The sequence below is a fragment of the Nerophis ophidion genome, linkage group LG02, assembly GCF_033978795.1.
Source record: "Nerophis ophidion isolate RoL-2023_Sa linkage group LG02, RoL_Noph_v1.0, whole genome shotgun sequence".
Taxonomy (NCBI): domain Eukaryota; kingdom Metazoa; phylum Chordata; class Actinopteri; order Syngnathiformes; family Syngnathidae; genus Nerophis; species Nerophis ophidion.
The window spans coordinates 62,449,903-62,469,938 of record NC_084612.1 but is presented as its reverse complement, the minus strand read 5'-3'; the positions used below and the strand labels follow the sequence as shown (position 1 = coordinate 62,469,938).

General features: G+C 39.6%; 1 protein-coding gene across 2 annotated transcripts in view; it reads right to left on the bottom strand.

Moving 5' to 3' along the window:
- The window catches only part of slc6a1b (solute carrier family 6 member 1b), a 73,392-nt gene that overhangs the window by 24,014 nt on the left and 29,342 nt on the right, over nucleotides 1-20,036 (bottom strand). For both annotated transcript variants that reach the window (XM_061888082.1, XM_061888089.1), the window contains exons 9-11: nucleotides 12,538-12,662; nucleotides 12,092-12,204; nucleotides 1,025-1,156 (exon numbers count right to left, since the gene is read on the bottom strand). In XM_061888082.1, the coding sequence (XP_061744066.1) occupies nucleotides 1,025-1,156; nucleotides 12,092-12,204; nucleotides 12,538-12,662 (370 nt within the window). The remainder of the gene's footprint in view (nucleotides 1-1,024; nucleotides 1,157-12,091; nucleotides 12,205-12,537; nucleotides 12,663-20,036) is intronic.

The following is a 20,036-nucleotide window of genomic DNA, read 5'->3' as shown; positions in this document are numbered from 1 at the left end:
TAAGGGACAAAATACCCACAATAGTAATATAAAACATAGCAATAATGGTAAGGGACAAAATACCAACAATGGTAATAGACAAGAACATATCAATAATGGTAAGGGACAAACTACCAACAATAGTAATAGACAACAAAGCAATAATGGTAAAGGAAAAAACACCAAGAACGGTAATAGCCAACATAGCTATAATGGTAAGGGACAAAATATCAACAATGGTAATAGAAAACAGCAATAATGGTAAGGGACAAAATACCAACAATGGTAATAGACAACAACATATCAATAATGGTAAGGGACAAACTACCAACAATAGTAATAGACAACAAAGCAATAATGGTAAAGGAAAAAACACCAAGAATGGTAATAGCCAACATAGCAATAATGGTAAGGGACTAAATACCAACAATGGTAATTGACAACATAGCAAAAATGGTAAGGGACAAAATATCAACAATGGTAATAGAAAACATAGCAATAATGGTAAGGGACAAAATACCAACAATGGTAATAGACAACAACATATCAATAATGGTAAGGGAAAAACTACCAACAATAGTAATAGACAACAAAGCAATAATGGTAAAGGAAAAAACACCAAGAACGGTAATAGCCAACATAGCAATAATGGTAAGGGACTAAATACCAACAATGGTAATTGACAACATAGCAATAATGGTAAGGAACAAAACACCAAGAATGGTAATGATTTAGAACTATATAAGTAAACATTGATATATATATATATATATATATATATATATATATATATATATATATATATATATATGTATATATATATATATATATATATATATATATAAAACCAAAAAGCCAAAAAGTTAATAATAATAATACTAATAAAATAGTAGAGTTGACCAAATCTGTGCAAAATTAGCATGGAGGGTGGAAGTGAACACGCTTTCGTTAGGATTAGACGTTTTAAAAGTAAAATAGCGGTTAAAGGTATTATGGATTCACCCCTCGCCACGGATGCATGGAGTGCGTTGATGGACATGACTACCTGGGTGATGTTGGACAGCCCGATGATGTACGACACAAGGCAGACGATCGCAATGAAGATCTCTCGCCGCTTTCTGAGAATATGAGGGAACTCGTCCACCAGCGCCGTGATGAAGCCTTCCACGGTGCAGAACTGGAAGAAAGGAGGGAGGGCTGTGTTAAATCAATCAATCAATCAATCAATCAATCAACTTTTATTTATAAGGCATTTTTCATACATAAAAGTAGTGCAACGCAAATTGCAATACCCCAGTGACCCATATCCCCCAGTCATGGTCAAAAATTTACATACACTTGTAAAGATGGCTCCTGCAGATGGCTCCTGTGATAGTGTTTACTCACATGCCTCCTCTGTACTCAGCCATGCAATCATTGGTCCGTATAGTTGCATATGTGTGTATGTTGTGTGTGTTTGTGTTGGATATCTGTGTCCGTGTGTACAGTCGTGGTCAATAGTTTATATACAGTACACTTGGACAGAACATCATGTCTGGCTGTCTTGAGTTTCCAATCATTTCTACAACTTTTCATTTTTTTTCTGATAGAGTGATTGGAGCATTGGAATGTTCATGAAGTTTGATTATTTTATGAATTTATTATGGGTTTACTGAAAATATGACCAAATCTGCTGGGTCAAAAGTATACATTGAGCAATGTTAATATTTGGTTACATGTCCCTTGGCAAGTTTCATTGCAATATCCACAAGCTTCTGGTTTAAATTTTGACCACTCCTCTTGACAAAATTGGTGCAGTTCAGCTATATTTGTTGAGTTTTTTGATATGGACTTGTTTCTTCAGCATTGTGAGGACTTTGTGAAGGCCATTCTTTTAGCACTTTTGATGTGTGTTTGGGGTCATTGTCACCCAACTGCGCCCAAGATCCAACCTTTGGGCTGATGATTTTAGGTTGTCCTGAGGAATTTGGAGGTAACCCTCCCTTCTCCCATTTTGTCCCATTTATTCTCTGTAAAGCACCAGTTCCATTGGCACCAAAACAAGCCCAGAGCACAATACCACCCCTACCATGTTTGACGGTAGGGGTGCTTGACGGATGGTGTTCCTGGGATTAAAGGCTTCACCTTTTCTCCTCTAAACATATTGCTGGATATTGTGGCTCAATTTTTGTTTCATCTGACATCACATGGACAAAGATAAGACCTTCTGGAGGAAAGTTCTGTGGTCTTATTGCAGTAAAACTTGTCAAGGGACATGTAGGCAAATATTAACATTCCTGTATGTATACTTTTGACCCAGCAGATTTGCTCACATTTTCAGTAGACCCATAATAAATTCATAAAAGAACCAAACTTCATGAATGTTTTTTGTGACCAACAAGTATGTGTCACAGTTAGTTGATGACGAACCCTATGATGCAGAGAAGGAGGCAGGCATGGAGAGAGCAAACATGATTTTAATATAAATACTAGGACAAAACCAAACAAAGGGTTCAAACAAAAAGCGCGCATGTGGGCGGATACAAAACAAAAGTCCTTTAGCATAGAAGCTAACAAGAAACGAAAAGGAACTTTAGCATGGAAGTTAGAGGATAACAAACAGAAAAACTGAAAATAGCTATGGCTAACAAAAACAGCTTACCGCTACGACGACCAGGACAAGATGTAGCATGACAGGTAATAGCTGTAATGTGAAATGTGAAATATATTTATATAGCGCTTTTCTCTAGTGATTCAAAGCGCTTTACATAGTGAAACCCAATATCTAAGTTACATTTAAACCAGTGTGGGTGGCACTGGGACCAGGTGGGTAAAATGTCTTGCCCAAGGACACAACGGCAATGACTAGGATGGTGGAAGCGGGAATCGAACCTGCAACCCTCAAGTTGCTGGCACTGCCACTCTACCAACCGAGCTATGCCGCCAGACACGACAGGTAGCCAAGACACAAGAGTGACATGAGGCAACGACAATACAAATGACAATACGATGATCCAGCCACTGACACATCGGAGCCGGCTGATTGGCAACAGGTGTGGCCAGATGCCAATCAGCCCCAGCTGAAGGGGAACACAGAACTCAGGGAACAAGACAGGAAGCTGACAAAATAAGACCACTAGACAGGAACTAAGGACAGGAAATACTAAATACACTGAGGAGGAACAAGACACAAACAAACTGTCAGTGGCAACTCTGACAGTATGTGCTCCAATCACTATCACAAAAACATAAACGTTGTAGAACTTACTGGAAACTTAAGACAGCCATGACATGATGTCCTTTACAAGTGTATGTAAACTTTTGACCAAAACTGTACGCATGGACGCAGATACCAAACACAAACAAACACACACAACATACACATATATGCAACTATATGGACCAATGATTGCATGGCTGAGTACAGAGGAGGCATGTGAGTAAACACTATCACAGGACCAATCTGCACCAGGTGGTCATCAGACCATGACCATATAATACCATTCAATACCAGCTTTTAAAAGCTCTATTCTATAGTTTGTGTTACTACTATAGGTACAATTTTAAAGGGGAGGGCCCTGTGATTGGACAAACGCTATCTTTAAAAGCTGAAATTTAGACCATGTGTTTTTAGTAAACCCCAATGGGAACATGTATTTTTGTGTGTGTAGCGTTAACATTGTTGAGTTGTGTTAGAGTGTGTGCCAGGAAGAAAAGGAAGCCACTTTTCCCATATACACTGTAACTCTGCACTTGTCTTACGTAAGGGGCGGAGTGGCTCAGATGGTAGAGCGGTCATTCAGAAACTCGAGGGTTTCTGCTACACATCTATCTTCCGCCATGCCAGTCATTTCCATTGTGTCCTTAGGCAAGACACTCCACCCACGTTGCTCCTAGTGCCGCTCACACTGGTGTATGAATGTAAATAAATGTTTGGTGGTGGTTGTCGGATAGGCCGCATGCACAAAGCTGCAGCCGCATTTTCGTCAGTCTACCCCAGGGGGTCGGCAACCCAAAATGTTGAAAGAGCCATATTGGACCAAAAGTACATTTAAAAAGTCTTATATAAGTGTTATGATGAAGGCAAAACATGATGTAAGTGTCTGTATTAGCTATATTAGCCTACTATTAAATGCTGACGCAAATCTTCATTGACAGAAATGTTGTGTTTTAATTTGTATTCTACACATTTTTGCAACATTGGAAATCATTAGTAAAATGAAGGTTTCTCACAGGATAAGATAAATTCTGGAAATTACTGGCTTTGAATGGCCCAAGGTATAGATGTGTGTTTCCAAGTTAAAGGAAATGGCAGCCTGTCTTCTTATAATGGAATTATTATAATCTTTGCAAGCTGGGTAATGTTTGCTGTGGTCTGGAACAACATGACACACAAACAACTATCAGAAATGCAGCCAATATTACATACAGATAATGTGTCATGAGACATGCAAACATAAACTAAATAGGGGACATAAGTAAAGGAAATTAAATGAGCTCAAATATACCTACAAACGTTAGCATCGATTAGCTTGCAGTCATGGATTGACAAAATATGCCTGATAAGCACTTCAACAAATCAACAAAGCTCACCCTTGTGCATTCACGCACAGCATACAATGTTTGGTGGACAAAATGAGACAAAGATGGAGTGGCGTAAAACACGTCTTTCTGTGGCAGTCTCGGAGGAAGTTGTACAAGTAAACAATCTACGATGAGTTCAAGGGGTCGCTGAAGTTAGTAGGACAAAACGGTTTCTGCCAAATATTCTCATCAGTGAAGCATGTTTGATATTATCAGTGGGATTTCTAATAATTAGGAAGGTTTGTGTCATGTTTGTTCTCCTACAGAAAATATATTGAAACAGCCCATTTCCACTAATCTCTGAAAGAGGTCCAGGGGTCTGCTAAAGAGCCGCATGCGGGTCTAAAGCCGCGAGTTGCTGAAACTGGTCTACCCCATGGCAGTCCTGCTCCAAATGTAACTTACCACCATACTTATATGGGTTCTCAGTTCTCACTGTAAAGTGCTTTGAGTGTCTAGAAAAGCACTATATATATCCATGCATCCATCCATCCATTTTCTACAGATTATTCCCTTTCGGGGTCGCGGAGGGCGCTGGTGCCTATCTCAGCTACAATTGGGCGGAAGGCAGATAGACAGACAACATTCACACTCACATTCACACACTAGGGCCAATTTAGTGTTGCCAATCAACCTATCCCCAGGTGCATGTCTTTGGAGGTGGGAGGAAGCCGGAGTACCCGGCGGGGAACCCACGCATTCACGGGGAGGACATGCAAACTCCACACAGAAAGATCCCGAGCCTGGATTTGAACCCAGGACTGCAGGAACTTCGTATTGTGAGGCAGACGCACTAACCCCTCTCCTACCGTGAAGCCCCCACTATATATATATATGTATATATATATATATATATATATATATATATATATATATATATATATATATATATATATATATTAATATATATATATATATATATATATATATATATATATATATATATATATATATTTATAGTCCATCACAGTGTAATATATATATATATATATATATATATATATATATATATATATATATATATATATATATATATATATATATATATATATATTTATAGTCCATCACAGTGTAACATTGATTTACCAACCCCTCTATTTGCACACTTTTTAATTTACACATTTTTAGATGGTGTCTCTGTGTAGGGACGCTTCATTCATTAATTGTTTTGTTTTGCCTGCAGACAAAAGGCAGGGCGCAGAGAGCCCTCTACGTCACTTGCTGCACATTTTAGGACACGACTACAGGGCTCGGATTTGACCACGGCAACTGCCACGACCATCGTCATTTGCCATAATGCCCTAAAAAAATTGACCAACATCGGCGCCCCTTGATTTTTTATTATTTAATGGACAGAAAACGGTATAATGATAAATAAATGATAATAATTGGGACGGCGTGGCCCAGTAGGAGAGTGGCCGTGCGCAACCCGAGGGTCTCTGGTTCAAATCCCACCTAGTACCAACCTCATCACGTCCGTTGTGTCCTGAGCAAGACACTTCACCCTTGCTCCTGATGGGTGCTGGTTGGCGCCTTGCATGGCATTTCCCTCCATCAGTGTGTGAATGTGTGTGTGAATGGGTGAATGTGGAAGTAGTGTCAAAGCGCTTCGAGTACCTTGAAGGTAGAAAAGCGCTATACAAGTACAACCCATTTATTTAACCCATTTAATTTGCGATTAAATTCCAGACAGTTAATAACACGGTCTAATTTTTTTAATGACCAAAAAAAACGTCATTTATTAATGCATTTTAAGCAATACGAAATCAGGCGCATGCCTACTTGCGTCGTTTGGCTTGATAATAATGGCGGACCTGTGACGCTCGGGTACCATCGTGGGGATGTTTGCGTTCTCTCGCGGGTGCAGCGGAGATGGAACACAGCGTGAAGGTAGGAATGATCATTTATTGGTACACTAAAGAACACTATTAAACAAACTAAGTACAAAGGCACTTGCACAAAGGCACTAGACAAAACAAACAGAAAGCGCAAGCATGTAAGCTAGGGACATAAACAGCGCAGGAATAGCGTGGAAGCTAACAAGTATCAAAAGTAAGTTACCACAATGCGGGAAGAGCGACGTCATCTGTTGCATAGAAGCAAATAAGAGTCCGAGAACGAATGGCAAACAAAGGAAGTCTTAAATAAGGAGATAATCACAAATCAGTTGCGCGACGACAAACAAGAGACAGGTGACACTAATGAGTTACTGTGACAACAGAAACAAAACAGGAAGTGCCACCAGGAACTGGGGATGTCGAATAACAAACAGGCTGTGATAACAAAACAGAAAACCGAACCCAAACCAGAACATCAATCAATCAATCAATGTTTACTTATATAACCCTAAATCACTAGTGTCTCAAAGGGCTGCACAAACCACAACACAAACCACTACGACATCCTCGGTAGGCCCACATAAGAGCAAGGAAAACTCACACCCAGTGGGACGTCGGTGACAATGATGACTATGAGAACCTTGGAGAGGACGAAAGCAATGGATGTCGAGCGGGTCTAACATGATACTGTGAAAGTTCAATCCATAATGGATCCAACACAGCCGCGAGAGTCCAGTCCAAAGCACCGTGACAAGATCCAAGTCGTGGATCATGACAGAACTAACATCATGGACGAAGGCTTATCTATAGTCTTTTTATTAGACATTACAAATGATATGATGGTATTACGTTCACACCTCCACACAGCTTTACCTAAAAATCAGTAATCAAGATTTCAATATTGATAACAATAATGTTAATTCTTACTTTGGCCATAATTGGCAGCCCTAGATTTATACATGAACACTATTTATATATATATATGGACAAAAAGTGCAGTTACGTCTTTTGGTCATATATATGACCCGCAATCCCAAAGGGAATACGCGGTAGAAAATGGATGAATGGGATGGATATATATATTAAAAACAAATAGTCCCTTGAACAGCAGGGAAACCTGTGAAACAGGCTTGTAGGGATGAAATAGCTTCTGGGGTTTTTCCTGACCTAACGTATATAGGATAGGACTTTATTGTCACTACACAAGTACAACAAATCTATGTATAATTATGTATAATTGTGTGTATATATATATATATATATATATATATATATATATATATATATATATATATACATATATATATATATATATATATATATATATATATATATATATATAAGTCTATGCACACGTTATCAATGTTTGCCCCATTTCAGCTGTTTCATATTTCTCGCTGATTACAACACTTTAGGGAGTTCGTCACGGAAGTGAAACAAGTAGGAGTAAAATTTTCATATATAATATTTAATATACGTTTGGTCAGGGAAGAAAACACAGAGGCTATTTTCATCCCAACAAGCCTGTTTCGCAGGTTTCCCTGCTCTTCAGGAGATTTTATAATAAATAAAATACAATTGTATTTATTATAAAAAAAACAATTAGAAGTGCTAATAATGGATACAATAGAAACCTGACGTTTTATTTATCACAAAATCCCCTGAAGAGCAGGGAAACCTGAGAAACAGGCATGTAGAGATGAAATAGCCTCGTGTTTTTTTCCTGACCTAATGTATATTCCGCTCCACCCCGGTATTGAGCACTGTTTAACAGATAAACCACAGAAACCTTGACTATATATTCACACACACGCACACACACACACACACACACACACACACACACACACACACACACACACACACACACACGTATATATATGTATATATATATATATATATATATATATATATATATATATATATATATATATATATATATATATATATATATACTAACGGCGCTCACAAGTACAGTTTGGAACAATCGACGGAGCAGGCTTTGTACCGCTGCAAGCTTCAATTGTGATAGGACCAGACTTTTCTAGAAAGTGATCCTAGGGCAGACCCGTTCCAAATCAGGGAGGAAAATATTATGCCTCTCGCACGGACGCAAACCCAAACCACGCTCCATGCTCCACGCTCCACGGTACCATCCCCTTCTTTCTCTCTCCCTGTGAACTGCTTTCTCCTCAGCTCCTACTCCGTCGATGTTCATGTGGGTGGATTTTACCTTTTGAAGTGTTTATTATTATAGCTATACAGTTGCTAAAGTTAAGCATTTTTGTGATTGCCGATCGTTTGTGAGGGCACCCTAGTGGCTTCTCTGTGTGTGCGGCACAGTACAGCTTGTTAACAAGTAGTTGATCCATCACCCCATGTTATGTTTGATATCCAGTACAGTGTAGCACTTTATACATGCTTGCCAACCTTCCCAATGTTCCCGGAAGACTCCCAAATGTCAGTTCCCCTCCCGAAAATCTACCGGGGCAACAATTCTCCCGAATTTCTCCCGATTTCCACCCGGACAACAATATTGCCTTTAACGTCCTCTACAACCTGTTGTCCACTTTTCCTCCGTACAAACAGCACGTCGGCCCAGTCACATAAGATATGCAGCTTTTACAAACACACATAAGTGAATGCAAGGCATACTTGGTCAACAGCCATACAGGTCACACTGAGGGTGGCCGTATAAACAACTTTAACACTGCTACAAATATGCGGCACACTGTGAACCCACACCAGACAACAATGACAAACACATTTCGGTAGAACATCCGCACCATAATAACATAAACACAACAGAACAAATACCCAGACCCCCTTGCAGCACTAACTCTTCCGGGACGCTACAATGTACACCCCCGCTATCACCAAACATGTTGAAATGGTAAATAACCAGATAATAGTGTAAACAGTGAAATTGAGTGTAAAAGGCTCCAATGCTAAAGTTGAACCGAAAACCTGTATTTTTTTAAACTACTGAAGTAGAGCACACAATTCTTGAACAGTCTGAATATTTCGAAGTTAGAACAGTTTGAATCAAATGAAAAATGTGGGAGTTGTGGAACTTTGAAAAATGTCCCATTCACCCAAAAGTTGTGAATTTCGAGAAAAGCGGGAATTTTTTGGAAAATGGTAAACAACTTGAATGGTCTGAATGAGTTGAAATGGTTGGTGTTGGAATTTTTCAAATCGGTGGAGAAATGTTGAAGATGTTTCATGTTGAATTGAGAAATGGAATTACAGAAATCCTAGAATTTTGGGAAAAATTGGGAATTTTTCCAGTTAAAAAAACAAACTTGTTTTTGTCCTGATTGAGAGGAATGTTTGGATGGGGTAACGGTTGAAGTAGATTGAAAAATGTGGGAGGTGTAGTCGCCAGAAAAAAGGATGGCAATAGGGCTTTGGAAAACCAGGAATTCGGTAAAATCCTAGATTTTATTTTTATTTTTTTATTTAAATTTCCAGAACGGTGGAATGTGTTGAAGGTGGAAAAGTTTGAATAGGTTAAAAAATGTGGGAATGGTGAATGTTCGAAATAGGAAAAATGTCTCGGAAACTAGAATTCTGTTAAATCTGCGAATTGTTGGAATTTGCGATTCCTGAATAGGCTGAACAGTTTGAATCGGGTCAAAAACGTGGAAGGTAGAACGTGCCAAAATCTGGAGAAGAATAATAATAAAAATAAGTTGAAAAATCAGATGAATTTTTTGGGGTAGAAAACCATGTGTGAATTGTTTTGGAGCATTCTTACAATGATCAAATTAATTATTAATTAATTTTCTACCATTTGTTCTTAATAATTGTGACCAAATAATAGAATGATAAATGACACAATATTTTACAGCATATGTTAGCAGACTAAATTACGAGCCTTTGTTTGTTTACTTACTACTAAAAGACAATTTGTCTTGTATGTTCACTATTTTATTTAAGGACAAACTTGCAAAAACAAAGGCCCAAGCTCTTTGTTCGAAGCTTTTTTAAAAATGTTTCTTTGCTATTTGGGCTTATTGGACCCTAATAAGAATAAAAAATAAAAATCGTCTTTGATATGATGTAGTTAGTCCATAAGTACACAAACGTGTACTTCATGTGTAGTGACATGTTAATTTTTTTATTTATTTTTTTTTTCAAAATTCCATTGTATGTTATACTCTTCTGATGCCACCAGATAGCAGTATAAGTGTCCACATAAGCAGCATAAGACCCCATTTTAGTAGTGTACACAATTTTGGAAAAAAGAGCTAAAAGGTGCTGTCCACACATATGGCCACTAAGGCCTTTAGAGGTTATTAATATACCCTAAGATTTGTTGTTAAAATAAAGCAAACAATGCCATTTTTTGTGGTCCCCATTTATTTAGAAAAGTACCAAGAAGTATCGGAATACATTTTGGTACCGGTACCAAAATGTTGGTATTGGGACCACACTATTAGAGACACACACTGACTATGTTTACATGCACTAAATTACTCAGATTTCTCCAAAGGTTTGGCTCTAAATAAGCATTATATCACCCATGGAAACACCTTAATCTGATCATGTTTGGCTTTTAAGAAACTGGACAACCACTTCTAGATGATGCGATTGGAAACCGAACGGGTCAAGCGGTAGTTTATGGATGGATGCATGGATGGATGGAAACCAGATCCAACAAGTGGGTTTTTGTAGAAGCATTTAAGTCCCATCTTAAAACTTAAATAGATCCCCCTTTTTAGACCAGTTGATCTGCCGTTTCTTTTCTTTCTCCTCTGCTCCCCTCTCCCTTGTGGAGGGGGGGGGGGGGGGGGGCACAGGTCCGGTGGCCATGGATGAAGTGCTGGCTGTCCAGAGTCGGGACCCGGGATGGACCGCTCGCCTGTGCATTGGTTGGGGACATCTCTGCGCTGCTGACCTGTCTCTACTCGGGATGGTCTCCTGCTGGCCCCACTATGGACTGGACTCTCACTTTTATGTTAGATCCACTACGGACTGTGTTGGACCTATTTGACGTCCATTGCATCCGGTCTACCCTAGAGGAGGGTGTCACCCACATCTGCGGTCCTCTCCAAGGTTTCTCATAGTCATTAACATCGACGTCCCACTGGGTTGTGAGTTTTTCCTTGCCCTGATGTGGCCTCTGAACCGAGGATGTCGTTGTGGCTTGTGCAGCCCTTTGAGACACTTGTGGTTTAGGGCTATATAAATAAATTGATTGGTTGATTGATTGGTTGATTGATGGGCTTCACGGCGGAAGAGGGTTAGTGCGTCTGCCTCACAATACAAAGGTCCTGAGTAGTCAGGGTTCAATCCCTGGTTCAGGATCTTTCTGTGTGGAGTTTGCATGTCCTCCCCGTGAATGCGTGGGTTCCCCGCCGGGTACTCCGGCTTCCTCCCACCTCCAAAGACATGCACCTGTGGATAGGTTGATTGGCAACACTAAATTGGCCCTAGTGTGTGAATGTGAGTGTGAATGTTGTCTGTCTATCTGTGTTGGCCCTGTGATGAGGTGGCGACTTGTCCAGGGTGTACACCACCTTCCGCCCAATTGTAGCTGAGATAGGCAACAGCGCCCCCCGTGACCCCAAAGGGTATAAGCTGTAGAAAATGGATGGATGGATGATTGATTGATTGTGCTGCCAGACGGGGACCCTTTGTACGAGGCGGTCTCAACCAGTGGAATACAACCCGTAAAATACACATTTTTTAATTTTTTTTTGTACCTGGCTGTCAATTCCCAGCATCAGCAGCATGGAGAAGAAGAGGATGGCCCACAGGGGAGAGATGGGCAGCTGGGTGACGGCCTCGGGGTAAGCCAAAAACGCCAAGCCGGGCCCTTGAAGCGCACACACATGAAAGAGCTTTCATATCAGGTGTCAGCAGGACCCCTTCAGTATAAGAAGTTTGGGCTTTAAGTGCCAGGAAAGCGCCTCGTGCAAGATAACAAAAATAAAAAATTATAGCGTCCTTGGGAAATGAATGTCGAACTTCAAACTTGAGGATTTACAAAGGATTTGCCCAATTTCCCTTTAATCAAAAGAAACGCGGGAGGGGAAAAAATGAATAACACAAACTCCAGCGCTAATTATTTGCACAGCTGCGTGTTGCCTTTGCTGATTGTCGCTATGGAAGTTTTTTTTTTTTTTTTCTCAACATTGATTACAATTACCTGAAGCAGCCACATCAGCGATGGGCCTCTTTGTCACGTTGGCCATGAAGCCCACAATGGAGAAGATGACAAAGCCGGCGAACATGCTGGTGAAGGAGTTGATGCAGCAGACAATGACCGAGTCTCTGCGGAGAGGCGGGACAAAGCAGACATTGTCACGCCCGTATCAATTCCTTATCAACTCGTCACAGATTGGGAAGAAGAAGGAGGAGGAGGGCGGGGAGAAAAGGGGATACTGGAAGGGGTAGCCATTTTGCGGCGTTCGCTTTTTTTTCTGGAAATGGCTGATTATTTTCCGACCTGGAGAGACGGAGATAAAATGCACAGTCGGGATGGTCTAAGCGTTATTACCGCTGGAGCGTCAAATACGCTGTCAGCCGTAATATCCGTCCACGTCACTGGACACCAAGCTAACTGTTTAAACGACGTCCGAGGGGGAGTCGTGGTCAAAAGTTTACATACACTTGTCATGGCTGTCTTGAGTTTCCAATCATTTCTACAAATCTAATTTGTTTGTGATTGAGTGATTAGAGCAGTGGTCCCCAACCTTTTTGTATCCGCGGACCGGTCAACGCTTGATAATTTGTCCCGCGGCCCAGGGGCGGGGGTGATCCTTTATTTTTTTCTTTTATTTTTTTTTTCTTTCTTTGTCATGAAAAAGGAACGTTTTTGTCATGAAAAAGGGAGATTTTTGTGGTTAGTGCACTCATTGTAAGTGTATATTGTGTTTTTTATGTTGATGGAATAAAAAAAAAATAAAAAATAAAAAATATTTTTATTATATATTTTTTTTTTAATAAAAATTTATAAACAAATTCTTCTGCGGCCCGGTACCAATCGGGCCGTGGCCCAGTACCAGGCTGCAGAAGATTTTTTTTATAATTTTTTTATTTAAAAAAAAAAGAAAAAAAAAATACAAGACAAAAACGTCCCTTTTTCATGACAAAGAAAAAAAATAAAAATAAAAAAAAGAATCCCCCCCCGGGCCGCGGGACAAATTATTAAGCGTTGACCGGTCCGCGGATACAAAAAGGTTGGGGACCACTGCTCTAATCACTCAATCACAAACAAATTAGAGTACGTACCGGGCCGCGGCCCGGTGGTTGGGGACCACTGGATTAGAGCACATACTTGTTGGTCACAAAAAAAAAAAATGTTTGGTTCTTTTATGAATTTGTTATGGGTCTACTGAAAATGTGAGCAAATCTGCTGGTGCAAAAGTATACATACAGCAATGTTAATATTTGGTTATATGTCCCTTGGCAAGTTGGTGGCCCAACAGCTCAATTGTTGTTTTATCTGACAACAGAATCCTCCAGAAGGTCTTATCTTTGTCCATGTGATGTTAGATGAAACAAAAATTGACCAGTTTGGTCACAACACAGGAAAAAAGTTGAGGTCTTTAATACCAGGAACACCACTCCTACCACCAAGCATGGTGGTGGTAGTATTATGCTGTGGGCCTGTTTTGCTGCCAAGGGAACTGGTGCTTTACAGAGAGTAAATGGGACAATGAAAAAGGAGGATTACCTCCAAATTCTTCAGGACAACCTAAAATCATCAGCCCCGAGGTTGGGTCTTGGGCAATGTTTATATTTGGTTACATGTCCCTTAGCAAGTTTCACTGCAATAAGGCACTTTTGTTAGCCATCCACAAGCTTCTGGTTGAATTTTTGACCACTCCTCTTGACAAAATTGGTGAAGTTCAGCTAAATTTGTTTGTTTTTCTGACATGGACTTGTTTCTTCAGCATTGTCCACACGTTTAAGTCAGGACTTTGGGGGGGGTGGGGGGGGGGGCATTCCAAAACCTTCATTCTAGTTGAGTGGTTCTTAACCTTATTGGAGGTACCGAACCCTACCAATTTCATATGCGCGTTCACCGAACCCTTTTGTGAAAAAAATAAATAAATAAACATTTCTAATTTCAAGACAAAGGTATGTGTTTGTTTTTTTTACCGATGCACAAAATCAACCGTGCATGAACCTCACCTTGTTCAAAGAACAAAACCAACACAGTGCATGAACTCACAACAAATGACACACCTGCAAATCAGAAGGAACATTGTTTGGGGGCATCCATAATACGCCGATAGGGGAAAGTTTTTATTTACACGATGAGTTGGGTGTGTCTTGACTGCCGTGGTGGAGGCTCCGCCGAACCCCTGAGGCCGACTCACTGAACCCCTAGGGTTTGATCGAACCCAGGTTGAGAACCACTGTTCTAGCCTTATTAAGCCATTCCCTTTACCATTTTTGATGTGTGTTTGGGGTTCATTGTCCTGTTGGAACACCAACTGTGCCCAAAACCCAACCGACAAATATGGGCCGATGATTTTAGGTTGTCCTGTAGAATTTGGAGGTAATCCTCCTTTTTCATCCTCCCATTTACACTCTGTAAAGCACCAGTTCCATTGGCAGCAAAACAGGCCCAGAGCATAATACCACCACCACAATGCTTGTTGGTAGGGGTGGTGTTCCTAAGATTAACGGCCTCACCCTTTCTTCTCCAAACATATTGCTGGGTATTGTGGCCAAACAGCTCAATTATTGTTTCTTTTAATCCCAGGAACCCCATCCCTACCATCAAACATGGTGGTGGTAGTATTATGCTCTGGGCCTGTTTTGCTGCCAATGGAATTGGTGCTTTACAGAGAGTAAACGGGTCAATGAAAAAGGAGGATTACCTCCAAATTCTTCAGGACAACCTAAAATCATCAGCCCCGAGGTTGGGTCTTGGGCAATGTTTATATTTGGTTACATGTCCCTTAGCAAGTTTCACTGCAATAAGGCACTTTTGTTAGCCATCCACAAGCTTCTGGTTGAATTTTTGACCACTCCTCTTGACAAAATTGGTGAAGTTCAGCTAGATTTGTTTGTTTTTCTGACATGGACTTGTTTCTTCAGCATTGTCCACACGTTTAAGTCAGGACTTTGGGGGGGGAGGGGGGCATTCCAAAACCTTCATTCTAGTTGAGTGGTTCTTAACCTTATTGGAGGTACCGAACCCTACCAATTTCATATGCGCGTTCACCGAACCCTTTTGTGAAAAAAATAAATAAATAAACATTTCTAATTTCAAGACAAAGGTATGTGTTTGTTTTTTTTACCGATGCACAAAATCAACCGTGCATGAACCTCACCTTGTTCGAAGAACAAAACCAACACAGTGCATGAACTCACAACAAATGACACACCTGCAAATCAGAAGGAACATTGTTTGGGGGCATCCATAATACGCCGATAGGGGAAAGTTTTTATTTACACGATGAGTTGGGTGTGTCTTGACTGCCGTGGTGGAGGCTCCGCCGAACCCCTGAGGCCGACTCACTGAACCCCTAGGGTTTGATCGAACCCAGGTTGAGAACCACTGTTCTAGCCTGATTAAGCCATTCCCTTTACCATTTTTGATGTGTGTTTGGGGTTCATTGTCCTGTTGGAACACCAACTGTGCCCAAAACCCAACCGACAAATATGGGCTGATGATTTTAGGTTGTCCTGTAGAATTTGGAGGTAATCCTCCTTTTTCATCCTCCCATTTACACTCTGTAAAGCACCAGTTCCATTGGCAGCAAAACAGGCCCAGAGCATAATACCACCACCACAATGCTTGTTGGTAGGGGTGGTGTTCCTAAGATTAACGGCCTCACCCTTTCTTCTCCAAACATATTGCTGGGTATTGTGGCCAAACAGCTCAATTATTGTTTCTTTTAATCCCAGGAACCCCATCCCTACCATCAAACATGGTGGTGGTAGTATTATGCTCTGGGCCTGTTTTGCTGCCAATGGAATTGGTGCTTTACAGAGAGTAAACGGGTCAATGAAAAAGGAGGATTACCTCCAAATTCTTCAGGACAACCTAAAATCATCAGCCCAAAGGTTGGGTATTGGGCGCAGTTGGGTGTTCCAACAGGACAATGATCCGAAACACAAGTAAAAAGTGGTAAAAGAATGGCTAAATCAAGCTAGAATTAAGGTTTTAGAATGGCCTTCCCAAAGTCCTGACTTAAACGTGTGGACAATGCTGAAGAAACAAGTCCATGTCAGAAAACCAACAAATTTAGCTGAACTCCACCAATTTTGTCAAGAGGAGTGGTCAAAAATTCAACCAGAAGCTTGTGGATGGCTACCAAAAGCGCCTTATTGCAGTGAAACCTGCCAAGGGACATGTAAGTAAATATTAACATTGCTGTATGTATACTTTTGAACCAGCAGATTTGGTCACATTTTCAGTAGACCCATAATAAATTCATAAAAGAACCAAACTTCATGAATGCACTTTTATGACCAACAATTATGTGCTCCAATCACTTTATCACAAAAAAATACAAGTTGTAGAAATTATAGGCAACTCAAGACAGCCATGACATGATGTTCTTTACAAGTGTATGTCAAGTTTTGACCACAACTGTAGCCTACCGACTGTAAAAAACAAAAGCTGAGGTAATAAAAATTTTGGATTACATCACATCAATTAGAACAGGGGTGTCAAACGTACGGCCCGAGGTCCGGATCAGGCCTACGAACAGGTTTTATCCGGCCGGTGGGATGAGTTTGCTAAGTGTAAAAATTAACCTGGATTTTTTGAATGAAACTACCAAATGTTCTAAATGTGTCCACTAGATATTGCAATAGCAATTATTTGTATCTTTGTAGATCATGCTACATATGCACAAAATAAACTATGTTAGTTCATCAGTCGAGGAAAATGATCAAACTACATAAATAACATCCTGTGATTGGATTTTGAGATAATGTTTTTATCTTGATAGATCGAAAATTAGCACCAATGAGTTGACATTATTACATAATTTTTTCAGAAAGTATAAACAACGACAAAAAAACGATAGAATACTCTTAACCGCAATATGTGCAAACGCGACTATGATTAGATGTTCACTTGTCACTCCCATGTGAGAATCCAATCAAAAGTTGCAATTTGCGAAAAGCAGGAAGGGGCACCGGAACCATACCCGGCCAACGGAGAAATCATCGGTTCTCACTTTTTTAACTCACAAAGAAAAAGTTCAAATATTTTATTTATTTATCTTTCCACCTTTAACATGTTCTTTACAATTATTTTAATTTTGACAGTACCACATTAGATATGTTTTTTAAAGCTGATGTGGGTTCATTGATTTTTAAATGTGCCAAAATATAGCCTGTTTTGTACACTGTTGAGCTGAGTCAATGCAAAGTTGTGCGTAAATGTGTTTCTGCATGGTGTTTCTCCAACCGTAGTCATGTGGGGACATACATTATGGTATTTTGAGGGGTATTTATTAAAGTCGGACTAAGTAGGACAACACTGAAGGCCTAGGTGGGAAACGCACAGCCCGCCACTGTATCTTAGACTTAGACGACTTAGACTTAAACTAAATTCATTGCGCCACAAGATAAATAGTTCTACACAGTAGCTCAGTTACAAAGGCTGGAGAGGGTAAGGATGGAAAGGACAATGCAGGTATACTGGAAAGTAGACCAAAAATCTACCATAGTAGCAATATAAAAGATAGCATATATACAATATTTACATATCATATATACTGTATGCAATATATACTGATACATGATATTACATTTTGAAATAATATATACAATATATAACACATCCCAATCACCATGTACAATGTAACAGTATATGTAACAAAAAAAAACGAACAAAAAAAAAAAAATATATATATATATATATATATATATATTTATCACTGACTGTGAGCAACCCTTGCCGTCTTTAAGGTAAACCACCTTCAGTTAAGGTAAAGGAACATGTACGCTCAAAATTAATTGTGTGATTAATCTGCATATATACATGATTAATGTCATGTAATTTTTTGCAATTAATCACAAGTTAACTCGATTTTTTTGACAGTCTTCATTTAATTTTATTCATGTACGTTTGTATAACACGAATAGGTTTCCTGCCAGTAGCGGAGTAGCCCGGACGACCCAGCAATGTATTGACCTAGAAATTAATTCTGATGAACAATATTATTGCCAACATTTTTTTTTAGACCAAATTAACCACTGATATAATAATAATACATAATAATGCAAGTATACCCTTTCAAGTGCAATACACTTGGATTTCTCATATATTTTAACATTGTAATTGGACTGTAAACTTTTAAAATAGGCAGGTTAAATAAAACAAACAAATAATAATAATTAATTATTCTTTGTCAGATTTGAATAAAAATCACAACCACAAGCAATACGGGTGGAGGCCCTTTAAATATACACCACCCCAAAAAATTAATGTGGCTAAGTAAAATGATTATGAATCAAATTGATCACGGTTGCCATTATTATCGCAGTATAGTTGAAAGTGCCCAAAAAGTATTTATATGCACACTCTAAAACTCAAATTGATACACAACATTCTATTTTGGCTGAGACACTTGTGATTAAGGGATATATACATAAACTTTGATTGATTGATTGTTTATACAAACCCCGTTTCCATATGAGTTGGGAAATTGTGTTAGATGTAAATATAAACGGAATACAATGATTTGCAAATCATTTTCAACCCAATTTCAATTGAATATGCTACAAAGACAACATATTTGAAATTAAAACTGATGAATCATTAACTTAAAAATTTGATGCCAGCAACATGTGACAAAGAAGTTGAGAAAGGTGGCAATGAATACTGATAAAGTTGAGGAATTCTCATCAAACACTTATTTGGAACATCCCACAGGTGTGCAGGCTAATTGGGAACAGGTGGGTGCCATGATTGGGTATAAAAGCAGCTTCCATGAAATGCTAAGTAATTCACAAAAAAGGATGGGGCGAGGGTCACCAATTTGTAAGCAAATTGTCGAACAGTTTTAGAACAACATTCCTCAACGAGCTATTGCAAGGAATTTAGATTTTACCATCTACGGTTCATAAAATCATCAAAAGGTTCAGAAAATCTGGAGAAATCACTGCACGTAAGCGATGATATTACGGACCATTGATCCCTCAGGCGGTACTGCGTCAAAAACCGACATCAGTGTGTAAAAGATATCACCAGGAACACTTCATAAAACCACTGTCAGTAACTACAGTTGGTCGCTACATCTGTAAGTGCAAGTTAAAACTCTATGTAAAGCCAAAGCCATTTAGCAACAACACCAAGAAGCGTCGCCGGCTTCGCTGGGCCCAAGCTCATCTAAGATGGACTGATGTAAAGTGGAAAAGTGTTCTGTGGTCTGACGAGTCCACATTTCAAATTATATTTGGAAACTGTGGACGTGGTGTCCTCCGGAACAAGGAAGAAAATAACCATCCGCATTGTTTTAGACGCAAAGTTAAAAGCCAGCATCTGTGATGGTATGGGGGTGTATTAGTGCCCAAGACATGGGTAACTTACACATCTGTGAAGGCACCATTAATGCTGAAAGGTCCATACAGGTTTTGGAGCAACATATGTTGTCATTCAAGCAACGTTATCATGGACACCCCTGCTTATTTCAGCGAAACAATGCCAAGCCACGTGTTACAACAGCG